This window comes from Jaculus jaculus, chromosome 1 (assembly GCF_020740685.1).
Source record: "Jaculus jaculus isolate mJacJac1 chromosome 1, mJacJac1.mat.Y.cur, whole genome shotgun sequence".
Lineage (NCBI taxonomy): Eukaryota > Metazoa > Chordata > Mammalia > Rodentia > Dipodidae > Jaculus > Jaculus jaculus.
The window spans coordinates 145,387,393-145,413,331 of record NC_059102.1 but is presented as its reverse complement, the minus strand read 5'-3'; the positions used below and the strand labels follow the sequence as shown (position 1 = coordinate 145,413,331).

Genomic DNA, 25,939 nt, shown 5'->3' with positions numbered 1-25,939 from the left:
TCTGGAGTTTGTTTGCACTGGCTGGAGGCCCTGGTGTGCCCATTCTTTCTTTCTCTCTTCCTCTTTCTCTGTCAAATACATAAATAAATCAAATATTAAAAACAAAAAAACTGAGGGAAACAAGGAAACTATTAAAACCCAAGATGAGTGAGAAGTTCTTTTGTTTGCTGCAAGAAACAAACCTGAGACACAGAAGAAAGTTCTGAGATTCTGCTGTATTGTATGTAGGGTTTTTTTTTTTTTTTAAAGCTAAGAAGAAAGATTTTAAATGTTTTCACTATTGAGGAATGACCAATATTTCAGGGATGTAGTTTCCCTGAATACAAAATTGTATGTGTATAAAAATAACACATGGTACCTAATAACTAAATAAATTTAAAAAATGTATCCCAGCATTTGGGAGGCAGAGGTAGGAGGAGTGCCGTGAGTTTGAGGCCACCCTGAAACTACATAGTGAATTCCAGGTCACACTGGACCAGAGTGAGACACTACCTTGAAAAGCCAAAAAACAAACAAACAAACAAACAAATAAATAAATAAATAAAGGGAGGAGCTGGAGAGATGGCTTAGTGGTTACAGCGTTTGCCTACAAAGACAAAGGATCCTGGCTCGACTCTCTAGGACCCATGTAAGCCAGATATATAAGAGGGTTTGTGTCTGGAGTTTTTTTTGTAGTGCCTGGAGGCCCTGACATGCCCATTCCCTCTCTCTCAAATAATTAAATAAAAATAAAGTTTAAAAACAAACAAGAAGGGCTGGAGAGATGGCTTAGCAGCTAAGCACTTGCCTGTGAAGCCTTGGGACACCGGTTCGAGGCTCGATTCCCCAGGACCCACATTAGCCATATGCACAAGGGGGTGCATGTGTTTGGAGTTCGTCTGCAGCAGCTGGAGGCCCTGGCATGCCTATTCTCTCTCAGCCTTTTTCTACCTCTGTCTGTCGCTCTCAAGTTAAAAAAGAAAAAGAAAAAAAAAAGGTGTATGCTACCATACCCAGCTAAAATTCTTTTTTAAAAAAAATTTTTGGTTCATTTTTATTTATTTATTTGAGAGTGACAGAGTGAGAAAGAGGCAGATAGAGAGAAATGGGCACACCAGGGCTTGAGCCACTGAGAACTCCAGATGCGTGTGCCCCTTTGTGCATCTGGCTAATGTGGGTCCTGGGGAATTGAGCCTCGAACCAGAGTCCTTAGCCCTCACAGGCAAGCGCTTAACTGCTAAGCCATCTCTCCAGCCCTGGCTAAAATTCTATTTTTTTTTTTTCTTGGTTTTCTAAGGTAGGGTCTCACTCTAGCTCAGGCTGACCTGGAATTCACTATGTATTCTCAGGGTGGCCTTGAACTCTCGGCAATCCTACCTCTGCCTCCCGAGTGCCAGGATTAAAGGCATGCGCCACCATGCCTGGCTCCTGGCTAAAATTCTTAAATGAACAAACAACCTTGTCCTAAGACCTTTAGCCTACATTATAGTGGAAATGAAGTTTGCAGTCAGGACTGGGTTAGATTAAGTAATAGCTATGTGACCTTGGGCAAGGACTTAATTTCCCTAAGTCCCAGCTTTTGAATCAGGAGATAGCACTTAGAGGTTGGGATGAAAGTGGACAGCTCATGTGGGAAGACTGAAAGACTCTCCCTGCTACACCATCCACTTCTCTCTCCACACTTCAGGACGTACAACAGTGTCAGTGAGTAGGTCAACAGTGAAAAAAAAATCTTTCTATTTTGCAAAGATTGCTGGGGTGACATGACTGACATTAGTCACTGTCATTTGCAGTGTCAAGAGGAACTCTGCACAATGAGATGTCCTATTACTTGTCCAAGGAGTCCTGGGACGGTGGCACAGGACCATCTACACTTCCCTGTTTCTACTGTCACCAAATGTGTTTCTCTCCTAATGGCTCTAAAGTAAAGCCTGGACTTTAAAAAATATGCTAAGTAAGAAGACCTGGTTGATGGAGAAATATTTCACTGTGGAAGACTCATGTATGTAGGAATTAGCCAGGTGAAAAACAATTTGTCTCTGCAGAGCCACTGAGGACTCACACTCTGGGGTGACAAAGACAGGCCAAGCTGGCATCTGCTGGAACCACATGGGTTTTACATGGCAAAATCACCAACACAAGCAGCAGCAGTGTCTGGCCCGCCCCCAGTTCAAGCTGACCTAAGGAGGGCTAGAGACCATGTTCTGAGCCTGCAAGCCAAGGTACCAGAATGACAGCATAGTGCAGCTGAGGTCTCTCATAAAGCCCTGCCCAGGCTCTTCCCCAGGAAGACTTCCTCAGAACAGTTATGAAGGGAGTTTCACAGGCCACAGCTCATCCAATGGCTTCCTCATTCCCACAGTGCTTTTCTGGTCCCTCTGAAGAGAAAGAGCATACAAAGGACAATGCTGAACTGTGTCCCCAGGAGAGACTCAGGAGGCAATAGGTATTTCTGTGTGCTCCAGCTCATGTCTGGTAGTCTCTGAAGATGACAGGGAGAAGAAACCCTGACAAGGCTCAAATTTGTGCACACGGAAGGCATGAGCTCCTAAAAACACTGTTCTCACGTCTGTCTTGGTCAACAGCACAGTTCTCATGACTTCTAAGGGATAAAGAGGGCAGTTTTGTAACCAGGAAGCTCACGCCTAACTGTTACAAAGAGACCTGCTGGCTTCCTCAGTCTGTGCTCAGACGTGTACGTGTAGTGAATGCATTTGTGCTGCATGGAATAAAGTTAAGGGCTGTCAACCAGGGTGAGCCTGTCCTGTTGTTAGGTAGAGGAGGATGAGGGCTCAGGTTAAAGACCAGGCTAAATTCTGGCAATGTCCCTTAGACCCAGGTTATTTCTGCATTCCACATTCCCATGTGGGATGAAACCCTTGTTAATATGATGGGGGTCAACCACACCTACAATCACCATTGGCAGAAGTGGTCTGTCCAAATGTGCGTAGCATGTGGCACACAGCAGGTGACTGAGACAGGCCAGTCTCCTGCTTCAGTCTGGGAAGCAACAGACTGCTACACTGGGGAATTTCTTCAGCAGAAGAGGTCCCCAGTGGGTCTGATTGAGCCTCAGGTAAAGGATGGAGCATCCTCCATCTATTCTGGCTGGAGGAGCCCCAGACTGAGCAGAGGGTACACTATGATTGGAACAGGGAGATGTGAGGACAGCACCAGACAATGGTTGGAAGTAAAAGGAATGGGCTAGCGAATCAGTCAGAATGGTGCCCTGGCAGCCTGTGGGGCCTGGCCTCTAGCCTTGAATTGGCTGGGACTCCTGTCCTATAGTCAGAAGAAAGCTGCTAAAGGGTTCTAAGTAGGCTCTGTGATACCACCAAAGCAGCTTAAAAATAACTGACTTGGTAGGGGTGGAGGTGGTGGTGGAGCTGAAGAGATGGCTTAGTGGTTAATGCTCTTGCCTGTACAGCCAAAGGACCCAGGTTCGATTCCCCAGGACCCACAAGACAGATGCACAAGGTGGCACATGCATCTGGAGTTTGTTCGCAGTGGCTGGAGGCCCTGGTGCACCCATTCTCTCCCTTTCCCTGTCTGTCTCTTTCTCTTAAATAAATAAAAACAAAATATTAAAAAAATAATTTACTCGGGATAGGTTTTCTGGTGACAGTGAAGAAGGATGGCAGTAGTGGCGTGTACAGACTCTTGCTATGGCCCTGGTGACTGTTTGGGACTCAACCCACAGTAGTGGGAGACAAAAGAAGCAGAGAAGGACCTATGGAGAGGCAAGAAGAAAATGTGAGCGTGGATTAGGCAGCTCAGAAAAGCAGGAGGATTCAGAGCATTAAATGCTGAACATCAACATGGCTACTGGTGATGTGCAGAAAGAGGTAGTGTGGTGAGGACAACACCCTCCCCAGTTCCTTTTTTTTAAAAAATTATTTTTATTTATTTATTTGAGAGCGACAGACAGAGAGAAAGCAGCAGAGAGAGAGAGAGAATGGGCACACCAGGACCACCAGCCATTGCAAACAAACTCCAGACGTGTGCGCTCCATTGTGCATCTGGCTAACGTGGGTCCTGGGGAATTGAGCCTCGAACCAGGGTCCTTAGGCTTCACAGGCAAGCGTTTAACCACTAAGCCATCTCTCCAGCCCCCCAGTTCCCTTTTTTAGGCTGCACTTGGTCCTAGGGTTTAAGAAGTTCCTATCTCTTTCACTATCAGGTCATACATTTCACTTTTACAAATAATGAAAGGTGTTTCCTCTACTTCAGATTCACTTAAGACTTTTGGAAAACATAAATGTACTCTGTTGGTTTACAATGAAAAGTCACTGTTTAGAGGATGAAGAGCACTAGGTGTCAGGTATCAAGGACAGATAAGAGCTGAAGAACGAGAGATAATGATGCAGGCTGGGGACGGGATGAGTCTGGTGTCCGTGTGTCTGATTTTCTTGGCACTGACTCATGGCACAGCTGACCTCAGGCTCTGGCTCTGGTGGGATGTGCACAGCTGCTTCTCATAAGCTGGCGCACACCAGCTCCAGGTGACCTCAGACAGGTATGAGCCATGGTATTAGGGGTGACCTGGCCAGGAAGAACGGAGTTTTTGCAGAGATGAAACACCCAAGCAGTTAACAAAGCTGGCTGGTAATGCAACCTCACAGTGGACAGTAACCTACCTGCATGGAGGATGCATCCAAAGTTCTAGCTAGCTTGTCAAGTGGCCGCTCTGTGCCAGGAGCTGTCTGGCATGCTACATGTGAGTGACCTGAGTTCCAAATCTGCTTCTTCCTGGCTTTGATTTTAAAGAATCACGTCACTTTAAACAGCAGGTGAAACTTTCGTACTGGCATGCCAGGGCTCTTGACCTCTCCCTTCAGTATGAACTTACTTTTATTTGTTTTGCCTATCAGAATTCTGTTCATGTGCAAAAACTGAGACTTGATTTCTAAGATCCTTTACTCTAGGGTTTTAAATCCTTCTGTCAGCCTGAAAGCTCACACCAGAAGTTTCTAATTACATAATCTGGTGAGCTAAGAGGTATGTGTCTCTTTTTCTTTTTTACTTTTTATTTGAGAGAGAGAGAGAGACAGAGACAGAATGGGCATGACAGAGCATCCAGCCACTGCAAATGAACTCCAGGCACATGAGCCATCTTATGCATCTGGCTTATGTGGGTCCTTTGGCTTTGTAAGCAAGTGTCTTAACCACTAAGCCATCTCTCCAGCCCAGGAGCTATGTGTCTCTCAACACTCAATCTTTCTTATATACTACTGGAGTGAACAGTAACAACAAAATAACTAGTTCTCAGGCTGGAGAAATGGCTCATTAGTTAAAGTGCTTGCTTGCAAAACCAGAAGGTCTGGTTTGATTACCCAGTACCCAGATGCACAAAGTGGTGCATGCATCTAGAGTTCATTTACAGTGGCAAGAGACAGTATGGTACCTCTCCTCTCTTTCTGCTTGCAAATAAATAAAAAATATATTTAAGGGCTGGAGAGATGGCTTAGCGGTTAAGCGCTTGCCTGTGAAGCCTAAGGATCCCGGGTCGAGGCTCGGTTCCCCAGGTCCCACGTTAGCCAGATGCACAAGGGGGCGCATGCGTCTGGAGTTCGTTTGCAGAGGCTGGAAGCCCTGGCGCTCCCATTCTCTCTCTCCCTCTATCTGTCTTTCTCTCTGTGTCTGTTGCTCTCAAATAAATAAATAAATAATTAAAAAATATATATATATTTAAAAACAAAACCAAAGTAGTTCTTGACCTAGAAGTCCAGAAGAGCAAGTCAGGGTAGAAATCTTGGATCTTCATTCCACGGGCCCGAACGTTAAGAACATGGCTGCCATAACTGGAGGACACATCCAGCACAATGGAGATGCTGCGTGTGGCACGTCCAGTGAAGGAGTGAAGACAGATGACAAGAACCCAACTTTTAGTCTGTTACCACCAGCAGCAGAATTTCTTTTTCTGCTCTTTAAAAATTTTTAACTATTTTATTTATTATTTATTTGAGAGTGAGAAAGAGAAAGAGGCAGATAGGGAGAAAGAACGGGCATGCCAGGACCTCCAGCCACTGCAAACACACTCCAGACATATGCTCCCCCTTTTGTATCTGGCTTATATGGGTCCTGGGGAATTGGGGCTCTTAGGCTTTACAAGGAAACGCCTTACCTACTAAGCCATTTTCCCAGCCCCAGAATTTTTTTTTAAAGATTTTAAATAAATTTCTTTCATTTTCAACCATGAATAGAGAACAACACAGAAGTTGAAAAATAAGCTGAAGAAAAACAGTGTTAACACACAGCTTCAGATAAGCAGCAGCAGAAAGGCAAAAGATGAGAAATACTAAGGGATTCCAGTGTGCTGTAACTGAATTTCCAAGCACAGTCAGAGTGTCAGGCAAACGAGAGCACGCCGCTCACTGTGCAGCAGCTCACTTCTGCTTGTTTGCTTGCACTGGCTTCAAGTCAGCTCAAGAGAGTGTGATGGGCCTTGGGAGAGAAGACAGAGGCAGCTCAACACACTGATCTCTCCCTCCAGCTCTGATGTCTTTCCATGATTGTAGAGGGTACTTCATGAAAAACAAAAATAAAAATAGAGTGACCTGGACAGAGTGTGTGTGACTGACTCCGCCTCTCCTCCTTTTATATTTGCTGATGGAGTTTTCAGACACACAATGACAAGAGCAGCAAGGGTTGACAAAACTCCATCTGACTTACTTGGAGTGGCTGTAGATCCAAAGCCCCCACTGGCTGAGCTGAATGGGTTTTTGTTGGCGGCATCCTGGCTGGGTTTCCCTCCAAGGCCACTGAAGAAGCCTCCCCCTCTTCCAGCGTTTCCAGACCCAAACACGCTACCACTGGACGAGGATGACTGCTGGAAACAAATGGTGGGAAGCAAGACAGGATAAGAGGTCATCATAAAGCACATTCCACATCCGCAGGCAGGAGGGGCTCACAGCTGGCACAGATGGAGAAGCAAGAGTACTCTGATTACTTCTGGAAGGGACAGTCACCCGCCAAGGAGAGGCTGGATCCTGCAAGAGACTTCCTGCATATCTACAATTCTCAAGTTGGTAAAATTTAGGGGAGGTGGGAACTCTGAATGCTCATCTGCCATAGCGGCTGACAAAATGCCAGAAGACCAAGCCCACAAGAGATTCACCAGCTAGAAAAGACTGAACACATGCAGGAGCCATCATGACTGCCACTTGTTCACATCCCTCTTTGTTGGGCTAAACTCATCAGCAACCCATACTAAGTGATTTTCAGTCATTTCTCTCAATTTGTGCACTTTCAATTCATAATGACTTTCTCAGTGCTGCCGAAAGCAGCTTAATTAGCACCATTGTTGAGATGATGACCACTGCTGAATTCCATCCCAGTTTGCAAATCTTAAACTCAGAGGAGGCTGCTAACTTGGAGGCACATGCTGACTCAGAGCTCTAGTGAGCACCAGACACTTGATTTCTGTTTAGAAAGTGGTGCTTTAAGGATGGCCAGTGCTATATCTGAGGGGCTGTTCACACTGATCATGCAGAACAAGCCAGGCCTTACACATAGGCCACCATGCAAAGCAATGATGGGAGCTCCATGCCACAGGGCAGAGTGCTGCTGGTGATTCTTTTTCTGTAAAATGGGCACAGAAGCTGCCCACCTCAAAATGCTGAGTAAATGAAAGTAACTGTGAATGCACTTTAGAACAGCACCTGAAATACATTAATTGACATACTCCAAATACATCAGGGCTTAGCAACTGGCAATGAACCAGTGATTTGTGCACTATGTGCTAGCATTCTTTAAATGTTTTATAAGTAATCATTTAACCCCTAGAAGCCATATGCCCATGGGCCACGTCTGCACATCTCCCCCCCCCACTCAGATCAGGACCACCCAGCCCTGACCTCTGGCCAACCTATCTGCCACTTAACTTCCACTACAATCTGTGCCCAGCTGCCTGGCTCATGCGGCAGCTGGGACGGCTCTTAAAATGGCAATCAGATCATTTCACCCTGCTCACCGCTGAAGATTCCTTCACAAGCCGCCTGTCAGCAATGCCTGCACCCTTCCTCCATGCAGCATTGTCGTAATCGTCCTCTGAACCCTCAGCACAACAAATTTACAACAAACTAGATTTTTACCTAATGGCAATGTACTTAATATACTCTCTCTTTTTCATTTAAACTTATGTTGGGCTGGGGAGATGGCTCACCGGTTAAAGGCAATTGCTTGCAAAACCCAATCGACCTGGTTTGATTCCCATGTAAAGCCAAGATGCACAGAGTAGTGCATGTGTCTGAAGTTCATTTGCAGTGGCATGAGGTCCTGGCACATCCATGCCCATACTCCCTTTCCCTCTGTCTCTTTCTCCCTCTCTCAATTAATATTTAGAAAACAAACAAACAAAAAACGGTGCTAACCAGTGATTGGCCTTTGTGAGACAGGAACCTTAACAACTGACACATGCACGGAGTCATGATGCTTACCTAGTTGTGTCCCCTTCTCCCACCCCACAGCAGGGTCTCACTTAAGTCCAGAGTGACCCAAAGCTCACTCTGGAGCCAGGGTGGCCTCAAACTTATGGCAATCCCACTACCTCAGTCTCCTGAGGGCTGTAACTAAAGATGTGCACCACCAGGTCCAGCTTCTTTTCTTCAACATTTTCTTTTTATTTACATGTGTACACACACACACACACACACACACACACACACACACACACACACACACATATGTTTGGGTGTACCAGGGTCTCTAGCCACTGCAAATGAAAACCAGATACATGTGTTGACTTTTTGACCCAAGCTTTACATGGGTGCTGAGGAGCTGAACCTGAGCTGGCAGACTTTTATAAGCAAGCATCTTTAACAGCTGAACCACTTCTCCACCCTGCTTATCCAACTTCTAAGCATCCGGTTGGAAAACAGCAAACTGCCAATAAAGAGACATTATGCCCTATAAAGCCAACACTTTCACCAGGCATGGTGGTATACATCTTTAATCCCAGCATTCAGGAGGCAGAGGCAGGAGAATCGAACTGTGAGTTCAAGTCCGGTGTGGAACTACAGAATGAGTTCCAGGTCAGCCTGGGCTAGAGTGAAACCCTACCTTGAAAAAACCAAACCAAACAAAACCCACAACCTCCCCGCCCCCCCCCCCCCAAAATCCCAACACTTTCACTACCCTGCTTAGAAAGAAGTGTGTAACTAACACCGACTGACTGGGATGCAAACTGAGAGATCCCTGTACATCCCAGGTTGGGCGTGAATTCTACTCATTCTAATTGAAAAAACACAAGTTTTTAAAACTTCAAATCATAGAAAATCTAAAAAAGACAAACAGTTCAGCTTTCCTGCCATACTCTGCCGTTCACAGACTAGACTTAAGCTTCTAATGTGAGCCTCTGTTGCACTGCTGAAGTTCCATACTCCATGCTTCTCTCAGCATTCCCCATCAGCACCTGCAGCACGACCATGACAGCCCGCATCACCAGCTACAAAGTCCGGCTCATCTTGCAGTTGATGTGCTGCTGAGTTTAAAACCCAACTGTGGCACTCACTCCCCTTTCTGGACTGATTTTTTTTTTTTGGTTTTCCAAGGTAGGGTCTCACTCTAGCACAAGCAGACCTGGAATTCACTATGTAGTCTCAGGGTGGCCTTGAACTCATGGCAACACTCCTACCTCTGCCTCCTCAGTGCACTACCATGCCTGGCCTAATTTATTTTTACACATTTTCTTGCTATGTAGCCCAGGCTGACCTTGAACTTGTAATTCTCCTATCTCAGCCTCCCAAGTGCTGGGATTACAGGCATGTGACATCACAGCTGGCTTTGCATGCACACTAACTGGACTTTGCATGCAAAAGAACATGGTGACTGAGGGGCACCAGTGCTCTCACACCTACAGGTGGAGGCGAGGAGGATCTATTATGGGCTGCACCGGAACCTTCAGACTGTAGGCGCTCACCTCCAGCCGGTGCAGGACTGTGTCCCTCAGTGGGGAGATTACCTTTGCCCTGTGTAACTGGAGCAGCCAGGTCACTGGGCTGAGGTTATGGCCTTTAGATTCAACAGAGCTAGTTTTAGGACAGTGCAAGATGCTGCATGTTCTGGGGGCTTGCCTGCCTTTACTTCTTCTTCCTTAGCAAACAGTGGGAAGGAGTGAGTGACACAGGGGCGTTTATGTGAGTAAACTTGCTGGTTTTTTGGGGTCCCAATATCATGTTTTTCTAACTTGCTTTGCTGAAACATAATTCAGTACAATAAATACAATGACTTACAGTGTAAAAACCCAAAGGTTTGTGGCATAACACTATCAATTTTTAGAGATTCTGACAAACGTGCAGCAGCACTTGCAGATCTAACCATTTGCACGGGCGAGGGCCAGCGGCAGTGTTACAGGCGCGGCGCTGCACAGGCACCTCTGGTGCTCTCTTCAAAACTCTTCACGGTCCCGGTTCAAGATTGTAACCGTTCTCCCCTAATCCTGTAAGCACCAATCTACCTCATCTCTATGAACTTGGACACTTTGGAGAGTCCATACAAGTGAAATCCTTACATATTTATCCTTTTGCAGCTGACATTTCATGTAGCATCTTGCTTCCACCTTCATCCACATGTAGCATGAATCAGAGCTTTCTTTTACTGGCTGAATAACATTCACATCACATTTTGTTTACCTATCTGCTACTGACTCAGTACCTCTAACTTCCGGCTGCCATGAACTCTGCATGGAATTATATGCTGAAGTCCCTTTCTCAGCTCCCTGTGTACAAACCTAGGAGTCGACTACTCTGTCACAAGGCAGAAGCACTAGGTTAGCCTTCCCAGGAAGCCTTGAATTAAACAGCAGCACAATCTTATAGAACAATCAACAATGAACACAGGTTTGAACTGCTCCATCAACAGGGCAGACTGTAGAGGGTGAGAGGTGCTATTTCACTGTTGGTTTGATTTCAATTTCTGCAATGTTTGATGGTATGTACCACCTTTCCTTGTGTTTACTGGCCATTCATGTCAGCAGCTGCTTCTCCAGCCAGAAAACCCTTCTCAATCTTTGGTGAGGCCTTTCCTTCACACCACCAAACCCTCCAGCTGCTCACCGACTAGGCTGCCGTTCTCAGAAACTAGTAAACAAGGCTCTTTTCCACTCATCATTTCATCGTCCCTCCATGGAGGACTGTGCTTTTCAAAGATGATCCCGGCAACACTTCTTGTTCTGCGTGGTCTTTGAGCAAGAAGAGGATTTCATTTTCCTCTTCTTGAACTAAGGGTCTGTTAGTGTGCTGTGAAGAGGTTTCACAGCTTTGGGCCAGCTCCCTTTATTGGACTGTCAGCCACCAAGCTGTGGAAAGCACAGGCCACACAGAAAGGCCAAAAGTAGTTCTTCAGCTAACAGCTCTGGTCATGGTCAGAGCCAATACTGCCAACCACTGCTGTGAGTGTGCCTTATGGTGATTCTAGCCCCAGTTGTGAAGTCACCCAGCAGCCATCACAGCTCCTGTAGGACACAGAAGCCAGCCGGCTCTGCCCATTTGAACTCATGACCTACTAAACCCATGAAGATAATGACTCTTATGGGCTAGTACTGGGTCTTGAGGTAATTCGTCACACAGCCCTAGATAATTTACATTATCTGATTTTTTTCTTGGTGATCAAATGTCTGTTAGTCACAGTCCTAACATAGGGGAATGGCAATGAATAGAAAGAGTTCCTGATATCATAGAAAAGGTCTTGCCTTGAATTTTTGGCCCCTCTGACTATAAACCTAAGCTCTGTGGAGGAAGAATGGGATGGGGGAAGAACAACATGGGGTTTATAACAGTAGTGTTTTTTTTTAAAAATATCTTCTCTAGGACCCATGTAAGCCAGATGCACGAGGGGGCACATGCATCTAGAGTTTGTTTGCACTGGCTGGAGGCCTTGGCGTGCCCATTCTCTCCCCCACCTCTTTCTCTCTCAAATAAATAAATAAATAAATAAATAATTCTAAAAAATATTTTACTTATTTGAGGGGGCGGGGAGTGAAAGGGGGAGAGAGAACAGGCATGCCAGGGCCTTCAGCCACTGCAAATGAACTTCAGGTGCATGTACCACCTTGTGCATCTGGCTTTATGTGGTTACTGGGGAATTGAGCTTGGGTCCTTTGGCTTTGCTGGCATGCGTTTTAATCGCTAAGCCTTCTCTCCAGCCCCAATACAGTAATGTTTTCTAGCTCTGGCTCACCATTCTGCTTGTTAGCTACCATGTTAGCTGTTACTGCTTGTTTTCACAGCTGGATACACTCAGCTTATACTACACAACAATGAAAAACTCCTCTATCCAGTACAATGCTGATAAAAATTTGGGTTATTTTCAGTCTTAGGTTGTTATAAAAATGCTGCTGTGAACATACATACACAAAATTTTTTGTGTGATACTAAGGATTGAATCCAAGGTTTTGCATATGCAGGGAAAATGCTCCGCCACTAGATTATGGATCCAGACCTTTTCCTTTCTTCATTTTGAGACAACTTCTTTCTAAATCACTCAGGCTAGCCTTAACTCACTCTGCAGCTTAAGGCAGGCCTTGATTTGAACTTGTGGTTCTCCTGCCTCAGCCTTCTGAGTAGCTGAAATTATAGGCTTGTACCAGTAGGCCTGGCTGAACTCAAATTTTAATCATTACATTTTTCTACTAATGAAATCAAACACCTTTATGTTTGTTGGCTGCATGGCCCTTACTTTTAATGTTTCTGTATGTGTGTGTGCACAGAATTCACTACAGTCTCGGGCTGGCCTCAGATTCACAGTGATTCTTCTACCTCAGCCTCCCAAGTGCTGAGTTTAAAGGCATGCACTACAACACCTGGCTTACTCTTTTTTTATGGGAGGGGGAAGAATTGGTGCATCAGGGCCTTAGCCACTGCAATCAAACTCCAGAAACAGTAGAGTAGCTGGGAAGCTGGATGTAGCCTGCAAAGCTTAAACTACTAGTGCCTCTATTCTTGTATACCATTGCTTTCCTGCTGAGTCTAGTCCACTATGCCTTAGATTTAAATCATGACATTTCCCCAGTTCTATTTGGTGCCTTTTTCATAGCTGTATGACACTTCTTAGAATTTCCAATACCTCACTGGTTTGCTTTTAATTCTTTTAACCATGTGTGTGTATGTGTGTTTGAAGTGTGAATGTGTGGAGGCCAGAAGTGGAGGGTGGGTGTCTCCCTCTATCACTGTTTACCTTATTTATTGAGACAGGGTCTCTCACTGAACCCAGAGCTCACCAATTCAGCTAGTCTAGATAGTCATGGGATTCCCTATCTCTGACTCCCAAGAGCTAGGATTATAGGCTATATTACTATGCCTGGCATTTATGAGAGTTCTGGAGAATCTGAATTCAGGTCCTTAGACTTGTGCAGTAAGCACTTTCACCACTGAGCCATCTTCCTGGCCCCTTAAACACGTGGAACATAGTTGTCTTATAGTCTAGTACTCTGCAAATGGATTTTTTTTTTTTTTGAGGTAAGATTTCACTCTAGCCCAAGTTTACTCTGGAATTCACTATGTAGTCTCAAGCTGGCTCAAACTTACGATTCTCCATCCTCTGCCTCCCAAGTGCTGAGATGAAAGGTGTGCACCACCATGCCTCATTGCAAATGGATTTCTGATATTTATTCCAGTTTTGTTCACAGTTATTGGCTTCCTAGTGTGGCTAATTTGGCTGTGAGGATCAATGGCCTAAAGATTATGAGTAAGAAGAAGGTGATGCTTGCTTCAGAATGGCTGCTCTGTCAGACACCTGAAAGCATTGCCATCCTGGGACACTGGGTCATGTGCAAGGCAGAGCCCGATGGGTTTGGAGTTCAGCTTATGGTGGGGAGGGCCTCCTGGACAGCCTACCATATTCAAATCTCAGTGATTCCTGTGCTTTTGCCACAGGAGTGCTTACACATAAGAATTACACCTTTCATAGGCTAGTGAATACTTGCAGGGTGGAACTGGTTTGTTTGTTCCATTTGCCATCTTTCAGTTTCCAATTTCCTTGGCTTAAGTACCTTGTTAGCTTAGTAGTGCTTTTAAAAACAGGCTTCCATGTTTGATATAGCACTTTCTCCTCCACTGTTTTGGTAGAGAAATTGGTTTGAATGACAAAGGTCTCCAGAAACTAGAAGTCAGAAGTTTTATTTCTCTTTTAAAAAAAGATTAACTGGAAAGCCGGGCATGGTGGCGCACGCCTTTAATCCTAGGATTTGGGAAGCAAAGGTAGGAGGATCACTGTGAGTTCAAGGCCAGCCTGAGACTACATAAGGAATTCCACGTCTGCCTAGACTAGAGTGAGACCCTACCTTGAAAACAAAACAAAACCAAAAAAAAGATAACCGGGGAGCTAGAGAGATGGCTTAGTGGTTAAGGTACATGCCTGAAGCCTAAGGACCCAGGTTCAATGCTGCAGGTCCCAGGTGAGCCAGATGCACAAGGTGGAGCTTGTGTCTGGAGTTTGTTTATGGTGGCTAGAGGACCTGGTGTGCCCATCCCCTGCCCGGCCCCCCCACGTCTTAAAAAAAAAAAAAAGACCACCAAGCTTGGTAGCATAGGTCTGTAATTTTTGTTACTCAGGCTGAGGCAGAAAGATCACAAGTGTAAGGCCAATCTGGGTTACAGAGTAAGTTCACAGCCAGCCTGGCCAACTTAGTGAGACTCTCTCAAAATAGGGAATAAAACATGGCTGAGAATATGGCTCAGTTGTGAATGCTTGCCTAGCATGGGCAAGACTCTAGGTTTAGTTTCTAGCACCTACAACAAAACAAAACAAACACCTCCTTAATGCTAACTATAAATACATAAAGGTTTAGAGATATTAATTATCATTTGGAAATGTCTCACATAATAGGACAGCTGGTGGAGGCCAGGAAAGTACATTCAAGAACAATGCCACAGACTGATCAACACTAGAGAGCCTCTAATCCCAGCTGACTTCTGCACCCTTAAGGCAGCTGAAGACAGAGGTCTTGGGAGACAGTAATTGCCATGCAAGCATGAGTACCTAAGTTCAGATCCGCAGAGCTCACATTAAAGCCTAACACTGCACAGCTAGCATCTGAGTGCGAAGGGAAGAGACAACAGGACAATTGCCCAGAAGCTCATGGGTCATCTAGCCTGGTGCATACAGCAGCAAACAAGAGACCCTGCCTCAACTTTAGGTGAGGACCTTAAAGTTGTCTTCTGACCTTCACTGATATGTCATGGCATGTGCATACCTGAACTCCCACATAAACATATACCACCCCATCAAAGAACCGTATATGGCTGTTTGCTGGGTGTGTATGTCATCCTGGGTAAAAATGCATACACATTGACACAGGCAGAGACAAGTAAACACATATACCTGGCCAAACACTGTCCCACTGGTACTGGCAGCTTGACCAAAAACAGAACCAGTATTACTAGATCCAAAACCTGTAAGACAAAGAAAACAAAAGTTCAATTTGAAAGAGACTTTTTAATATCAAAATGTTATTTTTAAAAATATTTTAATTTCTTTATTTGAGAGAGAGAACAGGTATGCCAAGGCCTTCAGCCATTGCAAAAAAGCTCAAGACATATGTGCCACCATGTGCAGGTGGTTTACATGGGTCTTTTGGCTTTGCAGGCAAGCACCTTAACTACTAAGCCATTCCTCCAGCCCTTTATTTTTATTTACTTATTCTTTAAAGGTAGAGTTTTGCTCTAGTTTAGGATAACCTGGGATTCACTATGCCTCGAACACACAGCAATCCTCCCAACTCTGCCTCCTGAGTGCTGGGATTAAAGGTGTGCACCAACACATGGGGGGGGTATACAGGGGTGCCAGGGCCTCCAGATGCTGCAAAGGAACTCCAGAGACATGCGCCACCTTGTGCATCTGGCTTTATGTGGGTACTGGGGATTCAAATTTGGGTCATTAGGCTTTGCAGGCAAGCACCTTAACCCCTGAGTCATCTTTCCAGCTCCAAAGTGTTACTTTTTTAAAATTGCAGTCAGGTGTGCTAAGTTAACCTAAATAAGTCATCTTATGAAAAAAAGTGTTTTCCCATTGAAAAGGTACTGATATCTCTAGGGGATCAGTTCCTGACCCTCTGAGCGTACCAGAATCTCATGATGTGCAAGTGTCTGACATGACATGGTGCAATACTTGTATAGAACCAGCACATCCTCTTACACACTGTCAATCTTCTCCAGATGACTTACAATGCAATGCAGCAATCTTTAAATGCTATGCAAATAGCTGTTATACTGTGTTGCTTAGGAGATATGACAAAAAATGCTAGTACATGTTCAGTACAGATTTTTGTTTGTTTGTTTTGGTTTTTCTAGGAAGGGGTTTCATTCTATCTCAGGCTGGCCTTGAACTCATGGCGATTCTCCTACCCTGCCTCCTAAGTGCTGGGATTAAAGAAGTGCACCACTATACCTGGCTCAGTACATATTTTTTTAAAAAGATTTATTTTTATTTTTATTTATTTATTTATTAGAGAGAGGGATAGTGAGAATGGGTGCACCAGGGCCTCTAGCCACTGCAAATGAACTTCAGACTCATGTATCATCATGTGTATCTGGCTTACATGGGATCTGGAGAATCGAACCAGGATCCCTCAGGCTTCACAGGCATGCACCTCAACCACTAAGCCATCTTTCCAGCCCAGTACAGATTTTTTTTTTTTTATTATTTTTGGGAGCACAACCTGTAGACTGAAAGGGCCAATTATAAAGACCTTTCTTTATTGTTTATTCTTTATTGCTAATATAAATCTCCAAAGACTAAAATCATTTCTCCTATCAAGTGGGTGGGGGCTGGTAAAGGTGGCATATTCTTAGAGTACCTTCTCCCCAGACTCTTGGCCAACAAGAATACTTTCCAATCATTAGCTCAACATGGCACTTCCACTCCCTGGTCTTCTGCATCTCAAAAATCAGATTTTTTTTTGGGGGGGGGGCGGTTTCGAGGTAGGGTCTCACTCTGGCCCAGGCTGACCTGGAATTCACTAGGTATTCTCAGGGTGGCCTCGAACTCATGGCGATCCTCCTCCCTCTGCCTCCTGAGTGCTGGGATTAAAGACGTGCGCCACCATGCCCAGCTTCCAGATTATTTTTTAAAAATTATTTATTTATTAATCAGAGAGGGCGGGGGGAGAGAATGAACACACCAGGGCCTCCAGCCATTGCAAACAAACTCCAGATGCATATACCACCTTGTGCATCTGGCTTACATGGGTCCTGGGGAATCAAACTTAGGTCCTTTGGCCTTGTAGGCAAGCACTTTACTTGCTAAGCCATCTCTGCAGCCCTCAAGCACTCAGGGTAGCTTATCTTCCTTTCAGGTGGCACAGTGTGGAGATGCTGGATTGAGCAGGACCAGAGATGGAATGCTAATTAAGGAGCAGGAGCAGGAGTCCCATACTCATTTCTGGCACTGACTAGACATGTGAGCTTGCACAAATGTCAACCTCTCAATCAGGCCATGAGGAGATAGCCCAGGGAATGTTCCACACAAGCATGGAATGTTAGAAAACTCCTTCAGGAGCTCCAATTCAGTGAGCAGGCTTTTGGCTCATACAAAAGGTTTTCTCAAGTCCTGACTGCAGAACCACAGTGCACTATAGGCAGAGGCAGCATCAGACGTCTTGCTCTTAGTCTCCTGGCCCATTTTTGGGACCAAGCTATCACATTCCCACCATTTAAACAGTTGACTTCTTTGCATAACCACAGTAGCAGGTCAGCCTCAAGCTTGTGCTTCTGCTCACCACTGTGTCCCTTAGAGCTGTAAATACTGAGAACTCAATGCTCAATGAAAGAAAGAAATCATTTCCTTTTGATAAATTACAAGTCATTTCAAATAAGTTATCATTGAAGAAAGGAACCAGCAGTTTTCTTACACCAAGAAATCAATGTCTTTTCCCAAGAACCTCACTGCTAAGTTGCCTTTCATAAACCACTAGAAAGCCAGATTTAGAACAGATCCTTTTAGTTCTTTTTTTTTAAAAAATTATATATCCATTTGAGAAAGTGGCAGAGAGAGAAAGCAAGATGGGGGGGGGGAGGGAGAGAATGAGCACACTGGAGCCTCTAGCCACTGCCAACAAACTCTGATGCATATACCACCATGTACATACATCTGGCTTATGTGGGTACTAGAGAACTGAACCTAGGTCCTTAGGCTTCACAGGCAAATGCCTTAACTGCTAAGCCATTTCTCCAGCCCTGTTTTTTTTAAATTTGTATTTATTTATTTGGAAGCATAGAGACAGACAGACATACAGAGAATGAGTACGACTCCTGCCACTGCAAACAAACTGCAGATGCATACGCCCCTCCATGCACCTGGCTTTATGTGGGTACTGGGGAGCTGAACCTGGGTTATTAGACTTTGTAGTCAAGCACCTTAACTGCTTAGCCATCTTTTTAGCCCACGAACAGATCTTCTAATTCATCTGTTTACTAATAACTTTTATAGGCAAAGCAGCTATAAAATTAGACACTTAGAGAAAAAAAGGTGATTAAGTTATGGTGAGTGTGCATGTGAGTTTGTGTTCATACCTGTGCCATGGACTGTGTGTGGCGGCTAGAGGACAACTTTGGGTGTTGTTCCTCACCTTCCACCTCATTTGAGGTAGGGTCTTTCATTCTCATTTGCCAGAGATTAGCTGACCTGTGTGCTTAAATGATTCTTCTGTCTGTGACTCCCATCTAGCCACAGGCATCATGGGATGACAGAAGCTCGCCATAGCATATACAGTTTTTACATGGGTTCTAGGCAGCTGAACTCAGGTACTCACATTTTTGTGGCAAACACTTTATCCTCTGAGCCATCTCCCTAGCCCCAGTGTAGTATTTCTAAATCACAACACTGAAAACAAGAAGAAAAAAAAAAATCCATCTCCTTAAATGGTAGCATCTGCTCTTCCCACAAGGAAGACAGTGTCAGAGGAAATATATTCCCACCAGACCAATGAACTGCAAAGAGAAGACCTGATTTTCCTAACTACTTGATGTGAGGCCAGGCTCCTTGAAGTGTGACAGTTTTAGACACAATGAATGGTCTCTTAAAGTACCTTCCAAATTTCAAATTTCATAGTTATGAGTCATCAAATTACTTGCCATGACTTTAACTAAGGAGGCTTGTTTTGTCCATGCAATTGGTAGCTTGGTGACCAGCAGGCAGAGGAGTTGCTAAGGAGCAAACGTGGAGCCATACTTTGCTGCAACAGATCCAACCATAAAGACAAAGTTCCTGAAGCTACCCTATAAATGTTGTTTGCTTTTTCACTTTTTTTTAAAAAAGACAAGTGTCTTATGTAGCCCAGGCAGGATTTGAACCTTCCATGTAACCACGGCTGACCTTGAACTACTTACTGATCCTTCTGTTTCCAGTTCCCAAGTACTGGGATTACAGGTGGGCACCAGTACTACCAGCTTCCTTTCTTTTGGTTACAAAAACAATACAGGCTTGTTGCAAATGTTTTGAGCAGCACAGAAGAGAACAAAGTCAAAATTTTCTATAAGTTCTTACCTGACGCTTGACAGAAGCTGAACCCCGAAGATGCTGAAGTGGAGGTGGTAGCTGATGTGCTGCCGAATACAGAGCCACCCTGCCCAAAGCCAGGGCTCTGCCCAAAAGCAGGAGGGTTGCTCTGGCCAAACAGTGTACCTCCTGTGTTGGCAGAAGCTTGTCCAAATGAGAAGGAACCAGGGCTGCTTGTACTGGAGGCTGCTCCAAAGACATTTCCACTGGTGGATGCAGGGGTGGAGGAGACAGACTGGCCAAAAGCAGGCACAGAGCTAAACCCAGGCTGACTAAAGGAGAAGCCGCTTGCAGGGCTGCTGGTAGCCTGCCCAAAGGCTGGGGCCTGCCCAAACGTTGTCTGCCCAAAGACTCCTGGGGCTGAAGCACCAAAACTGGAACTGCCAAAGCCTGAGCTACTGGCCTGGGGCGTGGCGGCAGCCGTGCTGGTGATGCTGTTGGTCTGCTGCCCAAACAGACTTGGGGCAGTGCTGGACGCCACCTGCCCAAACATGGGGGTGCCTGAAGGGGTAGTGGCTGTGCTGCTGGAGAGCTGGCTGAATGCAGAGCTAGAACTGGCAGCAGGTGGCTGAGTAAAGACAGAGGAGCCAGAAGTGGCAGTCCCAAACACTGCTGTCCCTGTGGTGGGGCCTGGTGTGCTGCTAGAAACAGTACTAGAGGTAGTGGGGGCTCCCAGTGCTTCAATACCCACAGGTCCTGCCACTGGGAGAGTAGCTGCTGCAACAGGAGTCTGCCCTGGTCCTGTTAAGGTGGAAACAGGGGATGCCACCTCTGTCTTGCTATCAGGGACCCCAGGGGCTATTGGTGTGGCCTCTGCTGAAGGTGCCACGAGGCTAGTAGTAGGAGCTGCTGTCTGTTGGCTGCTGTCTGTGGACTGCACAAGAGTGGGCTCCTTTTTAGCAGAGTCAGAAGCCTGCAGAGGAGCCTGGGAAAGCACAGCTGGCTGTGGCTGCACTGCAAGTGAGGTTGTTGATGCTGAGACCTCTCCATGGCCTGACTTCTCAGGACCAGCTGATGGCGTGGCCTCCTCTGTACTCTTCCCAGAGGACATGGGCAGGGAAGAGGCATTCAGGAGGCCACCAAATGACAAGGTGGGGAAAGATGCGGAAAGGGGAGGGGCAGATGAGGTTGCTGTGGGGGCAGGTGATGACACTGTACTACTGGTCAGCTGGGTTCCAAATGAAAAGCTAGCTTTACTACCAGCCAGAGATGTCCCGCCAAAGCTGATCACCCCCGAAGGTCCTGCACTGGTGGAAGGCAAACTGCCAAAGACAGGGGCTGAGGAATTGCTAGCACTTGTGCTGGTAACTGTGGGTGGTGCTGCTGGGATGGGAGTCAAGGAAGAGGTCACAGGGGGCTCAGTAGGCTTCCCTAACACCGGAGTGCCAGAAAAGCTAAACCCTGAGGGTATACTTGAAGGCTTGGATGACTGGGCACTGGTTAGGCTTGGGGATGAAATCTTATTACTAGACAGCTTTGCAGAGTCCTCAGCTTGGCCAACACGTAGTCCTGAAAAGCTCCCTAGGGTCTCTCCAGCCACAGAACTTGGGAATAGAAGCTCTCCTAACTTGGATGGTGGAGTTTCCAGCTTGCTAGAGGCAGGAGATAGAGCAATTCCAGACGGTGCTGCAAGTCTGCTACTGGAGGAAGAAGGATCTCCTGGAGGGGCAGCTGCAGAGGTACTGGGCATTAATGCAGTAGAGGTGCTTCCAGAGACAGTCTCACAAAAAGGTTTGCTTCCCCCGCCAAGTGAGAGTGCCTCCAACTGGCTTGACTCTTCAGTGGGGAGAGTTTCCCCTAGCAGGAAAAAGAAATCAGGAAATGAGTTGGATGTGGCAAAACATGACTAACCACTTTCCCACTATTTCTAAGCTAGATTTTCTCTCTCCGTCACAGAGTCAGGGACACGTGGTTAATAGCAGTGTCATTTGGAAAAGACAGAATTAATGCTTCTCTACAGGACATTGGCTTTTCCTGAGTCATCTCAGATGTGGGAAGGAATGAAGTCTTTTTACTACCATTAAGACACAACAAACGTATGATGCTTAGAATACATGGAATGAATTGATACTGAAAGAGAAAAAGAAAAGGTGCCTTCATTACTCTCCCAACTACACGCAGCATGGCAGTGAGGGACCATTCTGCACCCCCTGTGCATCACGCTAGCCCACAGTGTTGACAATCCAAATAATCATTTTTTTGTTGTTGGGGTACATTTTAGAGCTATCTACCAGGTTCTACTATTCTCTCACTGGGGTTATACTGAGTTCTTAGGAGTTTTGTACTATTATCTATTCTGGTATTTTATCCCTCCCTAATCTTTTTATATCTGAGTTGACAGCGGGCAAAGGCTAAAGGAATCTTTGCTCTACAGAGAAAAGAATGAAATCACTAACCTTTTAAGGGTCACACCCAGACCAGGATCAGGATGTCAATGTGCTCTTGGACACTCCCTGGTCCCTTCTGGTGACACTAGAAAACTATCACTGAAGTGGCCACTTAGAAGGCACTTAAAAATTTGGAACTGGGGAGATGGTTTAGCAGTTAAGAACAAGACCACCTGAGCTTTATTCTCTAGCACCCCATGTGAAAAAAACAAAAACAGCAGCTCAGGGTTGAGTGTGAGACTGTCTCAAGGAAACATGGGGTGAGTGATAAAGGCCACCTGACATTCTCCTCTGGCCTCAATGAGTCTCACCCCGTAGGATCACTGAAGATGGATGAAATTTTGTTATAAATTAAAAAGGTGGGCCAGGCATGGTGGCACATGCCTTTAACCCTAGTACTGAGGCTAAAGTAGCAGGATTCACCAGGAGCTGGAGGCCAGCCTGGGCATAGGTGAGACCTGGCCTCACCCCCTCCCAAACAAAAACCACCATAAATAGATAAAAAGACAGGACAGAGATTTTTCAGTTCATATGTTAACATTCAAATGTGACGTTCTAGAAGTAAATGCCTCCCTTGTTCATGATTATGGAAACAGAGTAACATTACTCACACTGGGCACTTAAACCAAACACTCTGCTATTGCTACAGTTCCACAGCTTAAAGCTACATTTTATCCATTATATTTCTAATGCACATCATCACTACCAAACTTAAGGTAAAAACAGTAAGTGAGACTTAGAGACTGTACCTGGTGTAGCACTGAAATTAGAAGACAGTGTTGGTGTGATTATTCCAAAATTAAAGCCAGTCCTGGTGAGTGGAAAGAGAGATGTTATAAAGGAGCAAGCCTAAGGAACAATGTCATTTAACACCCTACTTTATCTCTATCTGGAAGTAACAAGAGTGAAAGTACCCATCTCAGAGCACCAGGGCCACTCCAACAAGGCCCGGAAGGGAGGGAGGGGCACTCTGCAAGAAGGGGCAGGCAGGGCAGCAGCTGAGAAGACATGGTTGCATGGCTGGGCTAACCCTATTTGTTGCTTACTCCAAGAAAAGCAAAGTCCCAGTACTGGAAACATACCAAGTGCTCATCTAGAGAAGGAATGGAAGTAAGTTTGTCAAGACAGCAGCAGCTGGACTAGAGAGACTGGAGGAGTCATCTCAAGGTCAAGGAGAGGGCCGAGGGAGATGAAGGACAGAATGCAATAGGAACAAATGCTTCTACCACTTTGAAGGAAAATCAGCACATGTGACACTGAACAGATTATTATATAAATAAAGTTCAAAAGATACTTTTTTTTTTTTGGTTTTTCAACGTAGGGTTTCCACTCTAGCCCAGAATGACCTGGAACTCACTATATAGTCTCAGGGTAGCCTCGAACTCATGGTGATCCTCCTACCTCTGCCTCCCAAGTGCTGGGATTAAAGGCATGCACCACCACACTGGCTGATACAGGTTTGGGAATTAACACCTCCTGCAGTGAGTGTATTGGTAGAGACGGTCTTCTAGGTGTTATAGCCAGTTTCCCCATGCCAGTATTTGGCACAGTCTCCTGTTGCTATTGTCCACCTTATATTGGCCAGGGGGTGATGTCCACCCTCTGCTCATGCCATAGTTTTCCCCTGCCATCATGGAGCTTCCCCTAGAGCCTGTAAACCAAAATAAACCTCTTTTTCCCACAAGCTGCTCTTGGCTGGGTGATTTCTACCAGTAATGCAAAGCTCACTGCAACAGTAAAGTTGCATCGAGGAGTGGGATTGCTATTGGACACCTGACTGTGTGGCTTTGGCCTTTTGGAGCTGATTTTCAAGAGGAATGTGGAAAGATTTGAAATCTTGGCCTAAATGATGCCACGCAGTGCCGTAAGTATAGCTTGATGGAGTATTCTGGTCGGAGTCGAAAGACCTGAATGCAATAAGAACTATGGACTGTGAAGTTTGGCTTATTAGGGTGAGAAAGCTTTGTATGGACAGGGCTAGTAGCTTATGTGAGAAGCTTGCTGTTATGCCCGTGTCCTGAGAAGTTGTGCAGGGTTGCTTTGCGTAGAAATGAACTGGTTTGAGGAGAGAGATATGGCACGGGGGGGGGGGGGGGAGGGGGATCTTTGGGTGAATTGTTGCCTATTCAGCTGCAATTGAGATTACAACCTTTGAGATTGGGCCAGCTGATCTGCACTGGGGCAACAGAAAGAATGTAGACTCTTTTGAAGGGGCCTAAGTGCTCAAGGAGTGTCCTGTTCTTCAAAGTCTGCTTTATTCCCCCCTGGATTAACAAATTGGCACCCTACCTGGTATTGTGGAGTACAAGAAATGCAGGAAGGAGAGGGTCATTCAGTTTGTAACATGGTCTTGGGCAGTGTGAAGCAGCTTTGCTGGATGCCTGCATGGAGACCCCCATGGAACAACAAGGATGAACTGCAGGTTGCAGTGGAGACCCAATGGAGACCATGTTTTCTAGGACTGTGAGTGGCCTAGCTGAAGATGTGGAATTGAAACTCCAGAAACTTGTTGCTGGTTAGAATTATGGGACTTGGTGATTTGTCACTGACTGGAGTTGCTGGACTAGAGTTACAGAGTTTGATGTTTTCCCTATTTAAATCTTGTATTGGTTGAATATTTCTTTGCTATTTCCAATGCCAGCCATCTTTTGCAGTGTGTTTATTCTATGCCATATGGCTTTTGGGGGGATTTTTTTTTTTTGGTATTATGGCTCAGTTAAGACTTTGGACTATGAGGGTGTTTGAGCATCATTAGGATTGATAGAAACTATGGGGACTTTTAAAGTTGGACTGACTGTATTGTATTTTATATCATGTATGGATATCAGTTTATGGGGGCCAGGGGCGGAATGTGATTTGATTCAGGTGTCTCCCATAAACTTAGGTGTTCTGAATGCTAGATTCCCAGGAGATAGCGGTTTGGGAATTAACACCTGGAGTGAGTGTATTGTTAGGGGCAGGCTTACAGGTGTTATAACCAGTTTCCCCATGCCAATGTTCAGCACACTCCCCTGTTGCTATTGTCCACCTTATGTTGGCTAGGGAGTGATATCTATTTCTGCTCATGCCATTGTTTTCCCCTGCCATCGTGGAGCTTTCCCTTGAGCCTGTAAGCCAAAATAAACCTTTTCCCCACAAGCTGCTCTTGGTTGGGTGATTTCTACCAGCAACGCAAACTTGACTGCAAGTGGCATTTGTATCTGGAGTTTTGTTTGCAATGGTGGGAGGCCCTGGCATGCACTTGTTCTCACTCTCTATTTCTCTTTCTACTTCTCTTTCTTTCCACTCTCTGCTTAGAAATAAATAGTAAATAAAATGCTTTTTTAAAAAAAAGGGTGATTGGGCTGGAGAGATGGCTTAGCAATTAAAGGTGTTTGCCTGTGAAGCCTAAGGATCCAGGTTCAACTCTCCATAACCCACCCAAGCCAGATGCACAAGGTGGTGCATGGGTCTGGAGTTGGTTTACAGTGGCTAAAGGCCCTGACATGCCCATTTTCTCTCTTTCTCTCTCATAAATAAAAACCTGAAATGCAAAGACCAACTAGACTAACATCACAACATTCAGGCACTGTCAACAGGGAGAAGGAATGAGGGTCCAACACACTTTATACGCATGAGATATTCCTGATGAAGTAAGATCAAGAGAAACTATTCGGAAGGTTGCAAGCAATTTATCACAAAACTTCAGTAAGTTCATCACTGACCCTGACGGAGTGAATGAGAACGGCTTGCTGAACTGCCCCACAGCAGATGGAGTCGAGGTCACAGCTGTTTCTGTCTTGGCTGTACCTGGCCCTAAAATTATGGAGAAAAACAAGGACATTTAAAGTCAGCTAGAAGCCTATTCTGGTTCTCATTCTGCTAGTCAGAGCCCTAGATTCAGCTCTCAGTGCCCATGTACATCCCATGACAAGCTAAGGGGTCTGGCCTGCTATCTGACTTAGGCTAAAGGTCTGTTTTGGTCACTGTTTGGCCTTACCAATGTTAATTCTAACCTAAGACATGCCACACAGTCTCCTTTTCACAAAAGATAGGGAAATAATTTCATTGCAGCTTAAATTCTGAGTTAGAGCACTGGGAAC

General features: G+C 45.4%; 1 protein-coding gene across 6 annotated transcripts in view; it reads right to left on the bottom strand.

The window, feature by feature from the left end:
• Nucleotides 1–25,939, bottom strand: part of Nup214 (nucleoporin 214) — a 110,258-nt gene that overhangs the window by 13,183 nt on the left and 71,136 nt on the right. For 4 of the 6 annotated variants that reach the window (XM_045149919.1, XM_045149901.1, XM_045149934.1 and 1 more), the window contains exons 27-31: nucleotides 25,562–25,652; nucleotides 22,607–22,668; nucleotides 19,459–21,267; nucleotides 15,298–15,368; nucleotides 6,652–6,808 (exon numbers count right to left, since the gene is read on the bottom strand). In XM_045149919.1, the coding sequence (XP_045005854.1) occupies nucleotides 6,652–6,808; nucleotides 15,298–15,368; nucleotides 19,459–21,267; nucleotides 22,607–22,668; nucleotides 25,562–25,652 (2,190 nt within the window). The remainder of the gene's footprint in view (nucleotides 1–6,651; nucleotides 6,809–15,297; nucleotides 15,369–19,458; nucleotides 21,268–22,606; nucleotides 22,669–25,561; nucleotides 25,653–25,939) is intronic. The other 2 variants (XM_045149926.1, XM_045149912.1) reach the window with 1 other exon arrangement.